Source organism: Leiobunum rupestre, chromosome 10 (assembly GCF_980474605.1).
Source record: "Leiobunum rupestre chromosome 10, qqLeiRupe1.1.hap1, whole genome shotgun sequence".
Classification (NCBI taxonomy): domain Eukaryota; kingdom Metazoa; phylum Arthropoda; class Arachnida; order Opiliones; family Sclerosomatidae; genus Leiobunum; species Leiobunum rupestre.
The window spans coordinates 34,711,976-34,730,141 of NC_143393.1; the positions used below are offsets into that span (position 1 = coordinate 34,711,976).

The 18,166-nt window shown below is 36.7% G+C and overlaps 1 protein-coding gene across 6 annotated transcripts in view; it reads right to left on the reverse strand.

Moving 5' to 3' along the window:
- The window catches only part of pico (ras-associated and pleckstrin homology domains-containing protein pico), a 192,050-nt gene that overhangs the window by 64,392 nt on the left and 109,492 nt on the right, over positions 1–18,166 (reverse strand). The window contains exon 1 of one of the 6 annotated variants that reach the window (XM_090161237.1): positions 530–1,009. The exons of the other annotated variants lie outside the window; for them this stretch is intronic. Within the exon in view, the coding sequence (XP_090017363.1) occupies positions 530–703 (174 nt within the window). The 5' untranslated portion in view covers positions 704–1,009. Of the gene's footprint in view, positions 1–529; positions 1,010–18,166 lie in introns of those variants that run through there. 6 annotated transcript variants of the gene reach the window in all.

The following is an 18,166-nucleotide window of genomic DNA, read 5'->3' on the forward strand; positions in this document are numbered from 1 at the left end:
ATTTCCATCAACGTGCGGGGGAAAATATCCTAATTGTTTTTCATTAAAAAGGGGTCTAACCATTATAATTAGAACTTCTGTAACTAAAGAGGCCTCAGAAAGTTTGATATTTTTGTTCAAAACCAGTTCGTCGCGACAGACTACGTATTTAATAATATAGTTTTTTATTCCGCCGTACATGGCAGGCTCTCCCTTTTAGCAGACGCAAAAGTGGCCAAACCCGTATTATTTTTAAAGATTAATTTTCTTTTAAAAGATATAGCAACAAAATCCTTTATAAACCAAAAGGGTATTTTCTACGGGTCAAAAAATGGACTTGGGTTTAGGAATAAAAAAAAACTAGCCGCAACTTGACCCAAACCAGTTTATAATCAGGTTTATTACATGTTTATCTCTTCGCTAAAATTATAGTATTTTGTGCCGAAAAAAGAACGGTGTTTATAGCCGAGGCTTATTTTAAAATCTTACTCGAAAGTTAAACGGTAACTTATTCGAATATTTCCGAATTAAGAAAGCAATATCCACTCACGTAATCGTCATCCTCAACATCGATACCGGCATCCGACAGTACGTCCTCGTCGGTATCGCTCAAAGATGATCGGTCCATCACTTTGGCTCGATAACGCCTGCTACGAGCGGCAGCGGCAGCCGCCGCGGCCCGACCGGCGTTTTGGTATCGTTTTTGCACAACTTCCGAAGCCATCTCACACGCGAGTAGCCGAGGCTTAGAGTAAAAAACGCGTCAACTTCGCAATCTGGTCTAAAGCGACGTTATTTCGGCCGATAATGGGTTCCGAAATCGGTCACGTAAACCGAAACTATATTCGAATTACATTATTAAACACAGTTCACACCCGAAATTACTCGTACAGTCCTCGGACAACGATATAAATTCCAAAATGACGCGGTTTGAAAACGCTAGCGCGCGAATCGAAACGCGCGGTACGCTCGGCACTCGCGTTGGCTCCAGTAAACACGACGCGAAAAATGCCTATTCTTTTCCCTCGAGCCAGCGAAGAGAGAGGGAGAGTTTGAAAGATCGGAGACTTCCGATACGCCATATCCGGCTCCCATGGAGAGAAAGCCGAGTCACGTGGTTGGACAACTCTCTTCCCCATTGGACGCGAAAATTGGATGGATGGAGCGAAATTTATTCAGCGGGGGACCGCTACTAAAGGATCGTTACTGGCCGACTCCCGAATGACGCCAAATATTAAACTTACCGTACATACAAATAAAGCGGTAAATCAAGTTTGAAAAAAAAATACCGAAAGGATAGCGGCAGTTTATCAACAAAAAAGTAAACGACTTCGACCTAATGGTATTTTTTTAGAGTGCGATAATATTTTGAAAAACGCCCTTCAAAAAATTAATTATTCTACGACAAATAGCCAAATACGGATATGGAAATATTATTATCGAGAATAACGTCAACAAATAAAATTCTATAAAAAGACGAAATTATAATTCTTAATAAACCGGATTTCAAAGAATTTCTCAGTACTTCCGTTACATAAAATTATAATAATTATAAAAATTTACAGTTAAGGTTTCAAAGGTTAAACCAATGGATTTTATTTCTTAAATATGACGTCAAAATAAAAAATTTCGAAGCTTTAAAATTTGAAATTCGACGCATATAGCCCAAGGATTTTAAACTATATAGAAAACTTTAAATCCGACTCTAACAAAGGAATTGCGTGGCGAAAAAAATCTTTGTTAGTGATCCCGATTGCTCCGAATCCTTCAAGATCACGATGGGAGGGGGGGTGGAAGAAACTGGAAAAGATGGTGGATAAAAGAGAGGGGGGAGCTCCTAATAGCTGCCCCCTTTGCCTTTAATCCCAAAGAAACAGCGGTGGTCCTTTCCGTAGGGTGATGACCGACCCGAGCTGCCAAAGCGAGCGTCCGCCTCCCCTCGACACCCCCGCCCTAAAAAAAGCGCTACACCAGAGAAATTGCCAAATTGTAACCAATAAATACGATTAATCCATTGTTCTTGTAAGCTTCCAATAACTAAGAATGCGTTTATTTCTACTTAGGGATAATTACTTTGTTATAGTGTTGTTAATTTTACGGAAAAATAAAATGCGGAAAATTTTCTGAATTGCGGAAAAATTTACGCAAATTGGAAAAACAAAAATTTAAACGAATTACTTTTTAACTCTTTTGAATACCTCCATTTTTAGGCTTATTGCGTATTTAGCCGCACTATAGTTACGCAACCGACGAAGTGACTAAATAGTGACTAAATAGTGACTAAATAGTGACTAAATAGTGACTAAATAGTGACTGAATCTACCATAAATGTTTAAAATAAAACTGTTTTATTGCGTTATTTTGACTAGTTACACAACCAAAATAGTAACTAATGATAAAATTAGCGAATAAATATAGATTAGTCCATTATGAAAAGGGATAATAAAGCTAAACCCTAAACAAATTTGAAGAAATTTAAAAACTTACTAATAGCTCGTACCGATAGGTCTTCGAGCAAACAAAAAGACGCGAAACTCGGATCAAATAGATCTTCGAGTGAAAAATTAAATAAAATAAAATAGCCAGAAATACCAACGGTAGACCGGTTAACTTAAAATAGTAACTATTTAACCATAGGAAGTTATACCACTTTTGTTTTAGAAAAGATGAAATTAGATTTCTTTTCAACTTCTTCAACTTTCATAACACATACAAGCATGGCTTGGCCTAATTCCACAACTACAAAGTTTTTATCACTAATAGCTTTTTTCAATTAAAAAAATTAAATTTAAATTATTTGTAAAAAAGGGCTGTAAGACAGTTTTCTAACGTCCAATTATAAACAAATCTAACAATTCGAAAAAAGTGATAAATAGTATCTTATTTTGGGAAAAGTGACAGATTTTAAAAAAAGTGATTTTAAGTGAGAAAAGTGACTCAGTATCAGGCCTGATATAGTTTTTACTGATCTTTGGAGATGAGAGGATGTATTAAAAAATGCAGGCCTTCGTTTTACTAATTTATCTTTGGTGAAGAAAGGATGTACACAAAAAAATGGATACAAGTGTCATACTTAGGGGTATTATGTTACTTATGCTTCTTTCAACAGTATTTCTAATGTACGCATATTTTTTTTTTTTAGTATATAAAAATAAATGGTCGATTTACAGCGTGTAGACTCCGTGCGTGATAAAAAACGTACGGGAGACATCGATAGGTTTGAAACTTTCAAGGGGGTTTGGGTCCAATTCTCAATTGGCGAGTAAATCTTGTTACCTCTCCCAAGTAGAAAATCGGAATCGCCCGCTGCACGATATTATAGGTACATATTGATATAAGGACGTTGGAGGGAGATGGGGCGAAACGGCCCATCAGGGGGACGCACGTCGTAGCGGGACCAAATGCCTCGGAAGAAGGGGTCTGGGGTGAATAAAAACGGGGGATGGGGGATCAGCGCGTACACGCGGCAACAAAGTCCCAAGAGGGTCAACTTCGAACACGAAAAACGGTTTTGGGAGCCGATACGGAGGACGTCGGGGGAGCGCGCTTATTGTTTCCGAGCGCCATCTACTAACGGGATTGGAAGGCGCTAGATACATTTTCTCACCCCTTTTTCTTTTAGGGACCCATTTCCTCAATTCCGTACGAACTCAATGGACACTACGATCGAAGCTAGGTACGGGGGTGAAGTCTACGAGGGTCTAAATGAAGCGGAAGTGTCGGACGACTCGCCCTCCAATCTCGGAGGCTAAAACCCTTTCCTCCATTGAAAATTAACGCCGAACCCCATCGTATAAAACAATCGAAGATGCGGGTTTTCAGATGGAGCAACTGGGAAAAAGTGAATCGAATTGAGAGGGATGGAAATCGATAGATGGCTGAGGTGGAGGATGAGGAGGTGGAGGATGAGGAGGTTCAGGAGGAGGCAGTGGAAAGGGAAAATTACACACTTATCCCAGCCACGGAAAAACAGAACGATCCAAAAAGGATTTTAGCTACAATTATCCAGCTATTAGGATAAAAGTTGAGCTTGGAGTATAAATTACGCTGTAGTCTGCTCAATTACCGGAAATAAACTATTATTTTAAGGGGTAATCTCCCATGATTTATTTACAGACCGGGGATGCAGAAAATATTATTTTACGTAATCTACTAAGATTTAAATTTGAAATTCCACATACTTAAAATTGTGCAAAAACCATGTTTGCACAATTTGGGGAGGTGTTTCTATTACATACGGGAGGTCATATGACCATATTATTATTATTATTATTATTATTATATTTTGTCTACGTGTGAAACCCGCGTGCAAAACTCGCGTGCAAGTAAAGCCCTTAAATAACTGAGGCTCGTGACGCCGATAAAAATATTTTATACTTCTATTTTTTTATATAGAAAAACCTATTAAGAATTTATAAAAAGATTTATTTACAGACCGAGGATGCAGATAAAACATAACAAACGATAATTTCTAATAACATATGGAATATAATTTTTAAATTCTTAAATTTATTAGACTTTAGAAGGGATATCCTGCCTTAGTATACTGTTTTTTCTTATAAAAATTACCCATGGTTTTGCTTTATTTTTAGATTTTTGGTTTATTTCAAATTTAGTTTAAAAAAAAAATTATCATTTACAAATAATATTTGTAAATTTTAGGATTTTTATAATATATGGGCATTAGTGGATTAGTTTGTAATCCTACGGGTCTTACGTCCAAGGCTAAGTGAAAAATATTATTAATTTCCTCCCATCTGATTTATCGATACGAGTGCGCCACATACCGTTACCTGCCAGGGCGCGCATGGTGGGTGCATAAGCAATCTCCTTGAAAAGTACCCCTCAGTCCTCCAGTCGATTTTAAACGGGTCTATTATTCAGATTCCGTCTTAGCCGTATATAATAAAATATATTTATAAATCCATCCTGGCACGAATTAAAGCGTCGATTTGAAAACGGAAGTACGCGTCAAATGAATTTCCGGTTCAGTTTTTTATGTACGTGTGCAAAACGGGTTAAACACTTATAAACATTGGGTCAATATGGGAAATCAGAGTTTGAATATATGTGTTATACCATAGACGAGTCGGAGTATCGAAAGTCGCGGAGAACCCCTATGACAGACGGCTGTGTAAATGGCGCACGTGTTTAAGCTTTAATTCAACCATTCAGGGGGACATTTCTGTCGTTATGAGTGACTGTTCCGTTCAAAGTGGACCAATGTACGTGCTATGCGGGTGAGTCAGACGCGGTTTTTTCAGGGGAGAGACCATTTTCAGGGATGCTCGCTCCCTCAGTTGCCATTCATCCCAACGCGGGTCCCTTCCCTATTGTTGGAATATCAAGCTTTCAACATTTATTTCTGACTGGCCTATCGAAATACATACAATGGCTTATTCATGGATTACACATTATTCACGTGAAAAAAAACCGGTTCTTTCCGCGTGAAAATAGTTCCAAAAATAAATAATATTTCATAGATAATATATTATTATTATTATTACCATATGTAACATAATATAAATAAGTATGACACTTCCTATTGATTTAATGCTAATTTTCTAACCGAATCTTTTTTCGGCACTGATACTAAGATTTCTCCGTCCTACGTTCTAGGATTTCTCCTTCCTACGTTCTAGGATTTCTCCTTCCTACGTTCTAGGATTTCTCCTTCCTACGTTCTAGGATTTCTCCTTCCTACGTTCTAGGATTTCTCCTTCCTACGTTCTAGGATTTCTCCTTCCTACGTTCTAGGATTTCTCCTTCCTACGTTCTAGGATTTCTCCTTCCTACGTTCTAGGATTTCTCCTTCCTACGTTCTAGGATTTCTCCTTCCTACGTTCTAGGATTTCTCCTTCCTACGTTCTAGGATTTCTCCTTCCTACGTTCTAGGATTTCTCCTTCCTACGTTCTAGGATTTCTCCTTCCTACGTTCTAGGATTTCTCCTTCCTACGTTCTAGGATTTCTCCTTCCTACGTTCTAGGATTTCTCCTTCCTACGTTCTAGGATTTCTCCTTCCTACGTTCTAGGATTTCTCCTTCCTACGTTCTAGGATTTCTCCTTCCTACGTTCTAGGATTTCTCCTTCCTACGTTCTAGGATTTCTCCTTCCTACGTTCTAGGATTTCTCCTTCCTACGTTCTAGGATTTCTCCTTCCTACGTTCTAGGATTTCTCCTTCCTACGTTCTAGGATTTCTCCTTCCTACGTTCTAGGATTTCTCCTTCCTACGTTCTAGGATTTCTCCTTCCTACGTTCTAGGATTTCTCCTTCCTACGTTCTAGGATTTCTCCTTCCTACGTTCTAGGATTTCTCCTTCCTACGTTCTAGGATTTCTCCTTCCTACGTTCTAGGATTTCTCCTTCCTACGTTCTAGGATTTCTCCTTCCTACGTTCTAGGATTTCTCCTTCCTACGTTCTAGGATTTCTCCTTCCTACGTTCTAGGATTTCTCCTTCCTACGTTCTAGGATTTCTCCTTCCTACGTTCTAGGATTTCTCCTTCCTACGTTCTAGGATTTCTCCTTCCTACGTTCTAGGATTTCTCCTTCCTACGTTCTAGGATTTCTCCTTCCTACGTTCTAGGATTTCTCCTTCCTACGTTCTAGGATTTCTCCTTCCTACGTTCTAGGATTATCCTTCCAAATTTCTAGGATTTAACCTTCCAAATTTCTAGGATTTAACCTTCCAAATTTCTAGGATTTCCGTAAAATTCAAAATCAATATCGAATGATCAAGGCTGATTTTGATTTCGTACGCGTGTCTTCCGAATATCGAATCCCTCGAATGCAAATCAAAGAAAGGGTTTCTAGTTATTATCGAATCAATTTTCGTTCCATTGTTTCCGTATACGCGTCGTTAGTGCGAAAGTGACCAAAAGATTAGCGACGATTCCTAGGAATCACTTTGTACAAATTTGTCAACTGATACGAGCCAAAGATAAAGTCGGCCCCGAATATCGAAGCGAAGACGATTTCAAACGATGGAGCGTAAATGGATCCATAACGCCGTCCTCAATAAATTAAATGGCTCGGCCCATTATCGGCCGAAGATGCCGGCACCCTTACAAAACTTTGGAGCGAGTACAGCAGTTCTCCGCTACGTGGCGCTAGTCGTCTCGCAATAATGGAAGCTGCAATTCCTATTGTCAGCCCGTTTACGAGCCCCAACTATAAAAAGAAACCATAAAACTAAGCGGTTAAAATGTCCCTACAATCGAAACCATTCGAGGAGGAATGAAAACAACACAAGTATCCTCGCGGCTATTTCGCAGTTTCACTCGAGAGATTGACTACTTTCGTACGCCTACAAGATATATACGCCCTTTCGGGCATAATTTCCGCACTTACATAAAAACAATTCGGCTAAGAAATACCTTTTGGAATGGCAGCCCCAATAAGAGGCTACCGAGGGGCAGGTCACTTCCTTGATTAACGACGCACCCCTCAAAAGATTAAATCCGATTTAATCGTGATAATTTTGATTAAATTAAATTTAATCACGATTAAGTTGATTAAATCACGTTTAATCATGATTAGAATGTTTAAATCTGATTAAATCTGATTAAAATGATTAAATCTGATTAAATCTGATTAAAATGATTAAAATGATTAAATCTGTTTATGATTAAATCCTGATTAAAAAAATATCGTGATTAGTATGATTAAATCGTACTTTAGTTTTGATTTTAATGATAAATTCTCTATTCAACGGATTATATTGATTAAATCGTGATTAAAATAATTAAATCTGATTAGAATGATTAAATCGTGATTAAAATAATTAAATCTGATTAGAATGATTAAATCTAATTAAAAAGATTAGATCATGATTAGAATGATTAAATCTCGTTTAAATCGTGATTAGATTTTTTAATCTTGATTACCATGATTTAATCACGATTACCCTGATTTCATAATTTAACTATGATTAAGACGCACCCAAAATGGAAGTGACCTGCCCCTCGGAGGCTACCTTAGTTCTAAAACCAAGTAAATCGACTTACGCGTATTTTCGAGTTTTACGGAAGATCATTTCAACCTTCATTTGCGTAAAAAATATTTAAAATTTAGCTAGTTTTAATATTTAAATAATCCTTTTTATAAATCTCAATCTAATACCAAATATTTTCCCCGGTGTAAAAATTTAAGGAAGCCACAATGATGGCGTACTAGAGTTATTAATTTCCCGGAAAATTTTCCGCAAATCAGATAAATTAAAAATTAAAACATATATTACTTTTTAAGGATTTATATTCTAGACTAGTCTAGAGGTTTAGTTTTACTTTTGGATTCGACAAAATGAGGCGAAAATGCCGATATATTTAAATTTGCAAACGATATTAGGCTAGTCATGGAATTAAACCTTTTTTCCGGAAATATATTCGAATAAATGAGGCGAAAATTACCCGAAATTTAAATTTGCGAACAATATTAGGCTAGTCATGGAATGAAAGCTTTTTTTCCGGAAATGGATTCGACTAAATGAGGCGAAAATGCCGATATATTTAAATTTGCGAACAATATTAGGCTAGTCATGGAAGTAAAACTTTTTTCCGCAAATATATTCGAATAAACGAGGCGAAAATTACCCGAAATTTAAATTTTCAAACAATATTAGGCTAGTCATGGAATTAAACCTTTCTTCATTTTTTCCCGGAAAAAAAGCCTGGGTTATTTTCCGGAAATTTTCTGACTTAAAACTCTTATGACGTACCTTCCTTACGCTTATAAACGTCATCGATTTTTCTAGCCAATCAAAAAGGTCTATTTTATAAAAATGTCGCAATAACGTTAACAATGGATACTTCTGAAATAAATAAATAATATACTTTTGTCCTTACGTACATAAACCCTTTTAACAAACAAACCTAATTAATCGCGAGTGGTTTTAAAAGTCCCGCAAATTTTCAAATATAATCATTCAAAAGAGGGATGGGTTGAACTTTCAATGGTATTACGAAACCAGAAGGTTTAGGTTCGGAGGGTAAAAGATGTTTCATTTAATGCCTGCCTGTTTACGAGCCATCTTTATACATCTCATATCCCAAAAAGGGTTAAAAGGAGGTCCTAATACAATATACGTGTCGGTAATAATATTTCGCGTGTGTTCGCTGAAAATTTAATATTCGGAGGAAAGCGATTAAAACTTCCGAATGGAGAAGAGAGGAAATCTTATAAACTTGGGCTAAACGTTGCAGAGAACCATAACACGAGATGAATAATTAAAAGCCGAAGCCAGAGCGCTTGTTATTCGTAGCGGAGACTTTCGGAGTCCACGAACTGTTCCGCGAGGCGAAGGGAATCCACCTAATTCGCCATAAGTGCCAGGAAACAAGCATAAATTAACGTCACTTTTATGGAGAGAGAATGATCAAGCTAGCGTTGGAGTGAGAGAGTTTTTTTGAGCCAAAACAGACGCCATTAAGCTCATTATTGTTCAAAACCTTCGAGGGGAAGTTGGCCACAATGTACGAGAGGAGCCCCGAATGAAAGGGGTTGTGTGAAATGATACGGACGAGGGGATGGGCTGATTTTTTATTTTCGGTCAGGGAATGGACGAATAAGGTCATTTTGAGTTCGGGAATGGGTTTCCCCAAATGATCGCCATATTTTCAATTGGGAATGGAAATTTCGGTAATGGTTTTTCCCAATGGTCGCCACGAGTTGAATCAGGAATGGAAATTTCGGTAATGGGTTTTCCCAATGGTCGCCACACTTTGAATCAGGAATGGAAATTTCGGTAATGGTTTTTCCCAATGGTCGCCACGAGTTGAATCAGGAATGGAAATTTCGGTAATGGATTTTCCCAATGGTCGCCACACTTTGAATCAGGAATGGAAATTTCGGTAATGGATTTTCCCAATGGTCGCCACACTTTGAATCAGGAATGGAAATTTCGGTAATGGATTTTCCCAATGGTCGCCACACTTTGAATCAGGAATGGAAATTTCGGGAATGAATTTTCCCAATGGTCGCCACACTTTGAATCAGGAATGGAAATTTCGGTAATGGTTTTTCCCAATGGTCGCCACGAGTTGAATCAGGAATGGAAATTTCGGGAATGGTTTTTCCCAATGGTCGCCACACTTTGAATCAGGAATGGAAATTTCGGGAATGAATTTTCCCAATGGTCGCCACACTTTGAATCAGGAATGGAAATTTCGGGAATGAATTTTCCCAATGGTCGCCACACTTTGAATCAGGAATGGAAATTTCGGGAATGAATTTTCCCAATGGTCGCCACACTTTGAATCAGGAATGGAAATTTCGGTAATGGTTTTTCCCAATGGTCGCCACGAGTTGAATCAGGAATGGAAATTTCGGGAATGGTTTTTCCCAATGGTCGCCACACTTTGAATCAGGAATGGAAATTTCGGGAATGGATTTTCCCAATGCAGGGTTGCCACAAAATTTTCAGATTCAAATTCCCTGACTATTCCCTGTTTTCCCTGACCATTTTAACAGATTTTCCCTGACTTATTAAGGCCAAAATTTTTTCTTTTATATTTTACTTTTATCAGAAGTTAATAAATTTAGATGAACTTATATTTCAGTAAAAAGGTTATTGCAATGTTGAAAAAATTAGCCAAACATTCAAGGAAATAAATGATAATCGTGGAATTTGTCATAGATCTAGAGTTAAATTACCTTCAAAAAGTGCCAAGATAAAATTGAATTCCCTGACTTTTCCCTGAATTTTTACCATTCTTAAAATTCCCTGACATTTCACTGACTTTTTAGGCCCATTTTTAAGTTCCCTGACTTTTCCCTGATTTCCCTGTTTTCCCTGACGTGTGGCAACCCTTCAATGGTCGCCACACTTTGAATCAGGAATGGAAATTTCAGGAATGGATTTTCCCAATGGTCGCCACACTTTGAATCAGGAATGGAAATTTCGGGAATGGGTTTTCCCAATGGTCGCCACACTTTGAATCGGGAATGGAAATTTCGGTAATGGATTTTCCCAATGGTCGCCACACTTTGAATCAGGAATGGAAATTTCGGTAATGGATTTTCCCAATGGTCGCCACACTTTGAATCGGGAATGGGTTTTCCCAAATGGTCGCCATACTTTGAATCGGGAATGGAAATTTCGGGAATGGATTTTCCCAATGGTCGCCACACTTTGAATCAGGAATGGAAATTTCGGGAGTGGGTTTTCCTTCGGGCTTTGGATTAATAATAGTAGTTCCTACCTGGATATATCACTTGGAAAAAACCTGACAAGCAAAAGTACTTTTGCGACAGCAGCGCCGCTTCGGCGAGGTTAACGGATAATTTCCGAAACTCCCGTAACACGTAGCCTTCTACAAGGCAAAACCCGTAACAAACACTTAAGAAATGCACGCGGAACGCTAGAGTAATATATCCAGATAGGAACTACTATTATTTATCCAAGCTTCTGGTCGCACTGATCACAATACTTTGAATCGGGGGGTGGGAATGAGAAAACTATGTTATTTGGCATAGGAATTTGGAAACCAATATTTTATCGGAAATGGGATGAGTTTAGAAATTCTTTCAACGAGTAAATAAAGGAAAAAAAATATATAATTATAAAAATTTATAGGAAAATAAAGAAATAATAGTAACGCTGTGAACCCTGAAAATCGTATTTGGCCTTTTAGACAGCTATTGCTTTGGTGCCATCCGTCTCGGCTAATTCAAAAGGCGGCCTTGATTGAAAGCGTACGACAGTACAAATCCCGTTTTAATTAAACCTACTATAGAATCGAAGGTGTCGCCCCTACAACGGACAGCGAAGATAATATAAAAGTCCCCCGCCCGAAATAAATCGCACCAGCAGGAACAAACTAATTCGAATCGACTTATTACGCTGCAGAGGCGGCAGGGGGGGGGGAGTATAAATTAGCCGATTCCCGACACCGATAGATGTCCCCACCGATCGACAAGAAACGGGGGGGGGGGGGTAGAGAATAGAATAATAATTTGGAAAGCGGGAATCGTATTAATGCGGGAAGCCAAATTGAAGGAGGAGATCGCGTGGGAGAGAGTTAAAGTGTGCACCGCGTGCGGAGGGGGGCTTCGGGAAAGGGGGGAGGGGGTTAAAAATTGGTACGGATCCCAATTGGAAGGAGAATTGGGCGTAGGGGGGATACTTAGGGGGTTATGACTGTCAAGCTGATTAGAAACCGTTTCCGGTCTAGGGGGGGGGAGCGTACTCTCTTTGCCCCCCCCCCCCATTTTACTTTCCTCTTCATTTCATTTTTTCCCTTTTTCGTGCAGAGTGCGTAAAAAATTACTCGTTAAAAAACTATTTGTAAGGGCATAAAAATAACGATGAAAGAAATTTTCTTTATTCGGGCGGATTGAATCAACTTCGTTGTTACTTGGTATTTTAAACCCTATGAAGTTTACTATAATCGTTGTTTAAAGTTTAAACGTGTTTGGGTTTAAATTGCTTCGGTTAATTAATTAGACATAGTTTGTGGGAGATAAACAAAATATTGAACAAAAGAATATATCTGTTTTCGTCGTTGACAGAAATCCATACCTCTACTTGGAATGCATATCGCGGCAGATTTTCGTCTCAATGTGACTATGTTAACTTAACAAACTACTACGTGTGGAGGGAAGCGCGCGCAGAGGGGATTTTTTGTCACGTAGGCGGGGCCAAAGCCGTCAGAGTGATCTTACCGCGATACGCCAGGATCAGTGCATCCACTTTGAGGGTATTTTACCCTTTTTCGCGTAAAATTGACCTCGAGAGGGATTTTTTTCGAGATTGAGGGTAATGGGTAAAATGAGGGTATTTTGAACATTTCATGTGAAATTTAAGGGTATTTACATTTTTTTTAAATAATCTTAGAGGTCGGGGATGGTTAATTTTTATTCAATAGATAAAGCTCTCAAAATTATTCGTAAAACGTTTTGATCAAGTAATTTATATTTCTGTATTATCCGATTAATTTTTTGATAAATTTGTAAAATTATTTGGAAAAACGACGTTTTTTACGATAAAAAGCTCAAAGTTTACGAATAATACATGTTTTTTAATAATTTTCCGAAATATTAAACGGTAAATTTCTTTGTTTACATTTTTTCCCGAAAAAATCTATTTAAACATGGATAATGATTAACCGTCCCCGACCTCTAAATAATCTACCAGGAAATATAATATCCCTTTTTGACAAAGGGTAACTAAGTTGGCCGTAAGTGGAAAACTGTTTTTGCTTATGTCAAAACCTTTTCAGGTTCTCTCTCTGTTGTCAGTCAGCTTGCCGATTGGAGCAGACTAAAATATTGTTTTCGTCCCTTAGTAAGCGAATTGCATACCTACCATTAATATGAGTGTCTTTTTCTTTGTAAAAATTTAAGAAAAAACTGTGATAATTTAACTACATTTTTTAAATCGTTGTTTTTTATGGGAATTTTCAGGGTATTTTTAAATTTAAAATGGGTATTTTATTGTTTGATTCTTGTGGGAATTTTAAGGGTACTTTTGAAATTTGGAATGGGTAGCACTGGCCAGGATAAGCTTTGGGTTTTTAGTACTTTATTGGCACGCTCGTTTCGCACGTGGACTTCAAATTCCAAAATCTTTATCGACTCCAGCGTGTGCTTTCTATTTTCTGTAACTATAGCTAGTGACGTTGAAAAACCTTTACACGTGACCTCCCGTATTTTATAGAAACACTTATTCGACAGCTGTTGGCCTGGTGGAAACGTATAATGAGCCTGGGCTTAAATAATTTTGGTTGTTTATATAAGTACTGCCGACTTGAACATTAATTTAATGTTAATTATTTTTCTTCTAATAATATTTGGTTCTTAATAACATTATATTATATCATTATTATTAAAATTAATATTAATATAACAGCAATAATTACTAAGATCAATTATTCATTGAAAAAACGTATAACAATTATCCTAGTGTTTAACGGAGAGCCCTGGTAAAACATCATAATTAATTAATTTAAATATCGAAATAAGGAAAAATAATTAGCATAACTGTATTCATTTTGTATCGCATAAAATATATTATAGAATAATTTGAAAAAAACTAATTTAAGGAGCATTAAAATTTCGATATCAGTGAGTCCAACTCAGCGGAAAAAAATTTAAATAAAAACCGCGACACAGAAGCGAAAACCGACTGATTTTACCGCTCGGATTTTACGCCCGACGTCGACGGAAAATGGCCGATATTTTCCGTCGACGCCGAAGATTTCCGCCCAAAAACCGGCAAGTGAAAACCAAGCTTAAAGCGTAACGTTTTGTGAAAAAAAAATAGTTTAAAACCATAATCTTTAAATCAACAAAATCACCATTTAAAAAATACCAAAAATAAACGTTGCATTTATTTTTAAAACAAACGATTCGAAAAATGTATTCGAGTCGGAATAAATCCCGAAAGCAGATAGCCAAAAAGGAAAGATGCCGTATTTGGAGAAATCTTGTAAATGGAAATGTCTAGACTGGGTTCGCTTTCGGATGAAAGAGAACTTTGCTTTACTGCACGAGCAAAAAATAAAAGTCTTTAAATAGAAAGCAGTTTTTCGGAAGAAACCCGCCCCCGTCGCTACGAAAGGCGGCTAAAAAAACCATGAATAAGAAAAGAAGCTTGGGGCCCCGTTGCAAACCTTACCGCCTTCAATAGCGTTGCCAAGTTAATCGGGCTTTTCCAGTCGCATCCTGGCAGGAATAAACTGCCCGATAACGTAAAATTCGCCTCCACAAAAGGGATAATCTGCTTGGCCAGGACAGGATGAGAAGTGTTGCCAGACGTACGATAATTTCGCAGAAATTTTTGGGCGGTACGATAATTTCAACGGTGTACTCTTTACAATAATGTGCGATATTTTTTAGGGTTAATTTGATTTAAGCGTTATTGAACAAAATAAGTTTAAATAATAATAATAATAATTATTAATAATTATATTATTAATAAATTAATGTTATTAATAAAAGTTAACCTTTGCAGGGTTCGTACAAAATTTCCGGAATTAAATTCCCTGACATTTCCAGGTTTTCCCTGACCAATTTTTGTAGAATAAATGAATAGTTTAAAATCTTGAAAAATATTTATTATGTATTTTTAATAAATCTTTGAAAATTTATTTGACTGATTTTTTTTGGGTCATTTTAAAAATTATCTTACTTTTTTGGACCATTTTCAAATTCCTAGACTTTTCACTGACCTTAATTTTGGAACCATTTTAAAATTCCCTGACTTTTTCCTGAACTTTTTGAATCATTTTCAAATTCCAGGTTTTCCAGCTCGTGTACGAACCCGGCTTTGGCACCACCTTTGGCACAAGTCATATAGCGATTTATAATGCCTTTAAACAGGTGGTCGGGTTACAATGCGTAGGAGGGTGGTGGCAAGCCCTTCATGCCAGGCCAGCCAACAACTCCCTACACTTACTATTACCGTTAACCTCTACAAGTTTTACCGCCAATAGTCCTTAAAATAAAAGATAATTCATAGCCGATTATAGAGTTTGTGCTGCTGCGACTGGACATATAACCGGTTTGTCTATGGTTTCTCTTTATACTGCCAAAGCTGATAATTTTCTATACATAGATCTGGCAGCATTTTTCAACAGGGGGCAAGACAGTCAGAGAGGGGTTTATTTAAAGGGAGTAGAACCCTCCTGGTTTGTAGGGTGCGCCTTAGCTTCTCTCTTTTCTCGCTCAGGCGCTAGTCTAGAACGACAGTAGAAACCCCCAATTCTTCGATTAGAACAAGCGTGCCCGACCTGAAGAGGTTTTCTCACTTGAAACCTTTCTTGTTTCATATTTAGTGTTTATTTTTTAAATGTACCCTTAATTAACATATAAACAACAATATCCGAGCTATAAATTAATTATTGTAATTATAGTTTGGATATTTATTCAAATGTAATTTCTTAATAATGAGGTACGTGGTTTTAGATTCACGAAAGACGTTCTAGTAAATATGAGAAGTTTTAGGAATGTAGGAAAAGGAAATTCAACAGTCGTTTTATAGGATATTCTAGGAGTATTATCTTTGATAATAAAGGAACATATAGGAAAATTTGCATAAATAAAAATTAAATTTGTTTTAATATAGTGAAGTCAGATCAATAAGCAGACGACGATATTCTTAATTCAGTTCAGTGCAGTTCTTTGGAGAAGCAGTTTACATTTTATCAAAGGGATTTAGTATATAGTTGATTTTATAAAATGTCTTTAAGCTTGCCCAACTTGTTGAAATGTTGCCCTGGAATAGTTCAGCCAATGCCTAAGAATGAGTTCATAAGCTCTTTAGTGGGAGAGAAAACGGATACACAGCTGAAGCGGGGAGGCAACATTTCAACAAGATGGCCAAGGTTATTTTATAAAAAGAACTAATAGTTCTGTATTGCTAAAAGTGAACTAGGTACGCGGGAAATTCGAAAAAACCGTGCGAAATACAAAATAATATCTAAATATAAGAAAATATAGGAAAAATGGTTAAATTATAGGAAAATAAAGGAAAGCATTGAAATATAGGAAAAATGGTTAAATTATAGGAAAATAAATGAAAGCATTGAAATATAGGAAAAATGGTTAAATTATAGGAAAATAAAGGAAAACATTGAAATATAGGAAAAATGGTTAAATTATAGGAAAATAAAGGAAAACATTGAAATATAGGAAAAATGGTTAAATTATAGGAAAATAAAGGAAAACATTGAAATATAGGAAAAATGGTTAAATTATAGGAAAATAAATGAAAACATTGAAATATAGGAAAAATGGTTAAATTATAGGAAAATAAAGGAAAACATTGAAATATAGAAAAATGAGGGGTTCCTGAAAAGGTTATACTCCCTTTAAGCGCCTATTATCAGGCGTACGACAATTTTTTTTCTGAAATCGAAATTTTTGTTTTGGTCATGGTACGATAATTTGATTTTCCGGAGCTGGCAACGCTGAGACGAAGGAAGCTTAAGAAATAAAATACGAGCGAGAAAGAGGCTCGATTTTCATCGCTAGACCGGCGCCATTGACTTTTCTTCGCCCTTTTCTGGGGCATTATATTCCTTTGTTATATCCGGCTTCTGAGACGAGATGAAATCGAGATCTAAACAAAGAAGATTTTGAGCTCCTCTTAAGCGGCCGAGCTGCTCGAGCGGAACTACGTTTCGACGATATCTTAATTGAAATGAAATCGAGATACCAACAGACTTAAAAGCTTTGGGATTTTAAGCAATTTCGTATTAGATAAAAAAAATGTATTTTATATATATAAAAACACGGTGTGGTTAGGATCATTCTGCTCATCATACAATGTTTGTTTCTATACATTTAGCGTATGGGATTTTGAATCTAATTTTTTTTCAAAATCTGCCACCGTTTTAAAAAAATTAAGGGGGCTTTTTTTATATTTTTAAACAGGTATTTCAGCAAAGGTTCTATAGGAAAGTACGGGATTTTCATCCCTGTAGTTTGACATACGAAATCCAAATTTATGTCAATTGCTTTAAACTTTAATACGGATTTTAATTTTTTAACATTGCCACTGTTTTTTTTTTTCAGATTAAAAATACGTGACTTTTCCAGGTTTTTCCTGACCATCTTCGGAGATTTTCCTCGACTTATTTTTTTGCCGAAATTATGTAATTTTTAAACTATATTTTACTAAAGGTTTCCTATTTGCACCCGAAATTAAATTACCTGAAATGTCCCTGATTTTTTAACCAATATTTTAATATTTGTAACCGAAATTAAATTACCTTACATTCTCAGATTCTTAAGACCAATTTTAGACCAATATTCAAATTTTATGACTTTTCCACGTACTGTGGCAACCTTGATTACGATTATGAAGATTTTCCCAGATTTTTAAACCATTTTAAATCAATTTAAAAGATGATTTAAGTTCAAATATATATTTTCTCATCAGTGTAGGGTATTCAATATTTTTTTACCCAGAGGCTACCAATGGAATAAACTTGAAGGTTGAAACTTAGTTGAAAAATATAACAAGATATTTGTCTATTTGCATAACGATTTAGTAGCGACAAAACACATAGGGTGGGGCTGAAAATTGAAAGCGAATCTAATCGCGCCGATGTTCGAGGGAAAGTCGCGATTTGCATAAAAGGGGGGGAGAGATCGCGTGACAGGGGGGCCATCTGAGGCGCCGAAAATCAGAGTCGAAAAGTAGCTGGGCCTCTCCTCGCTATATATAATTTCCAAACGAGATTGCG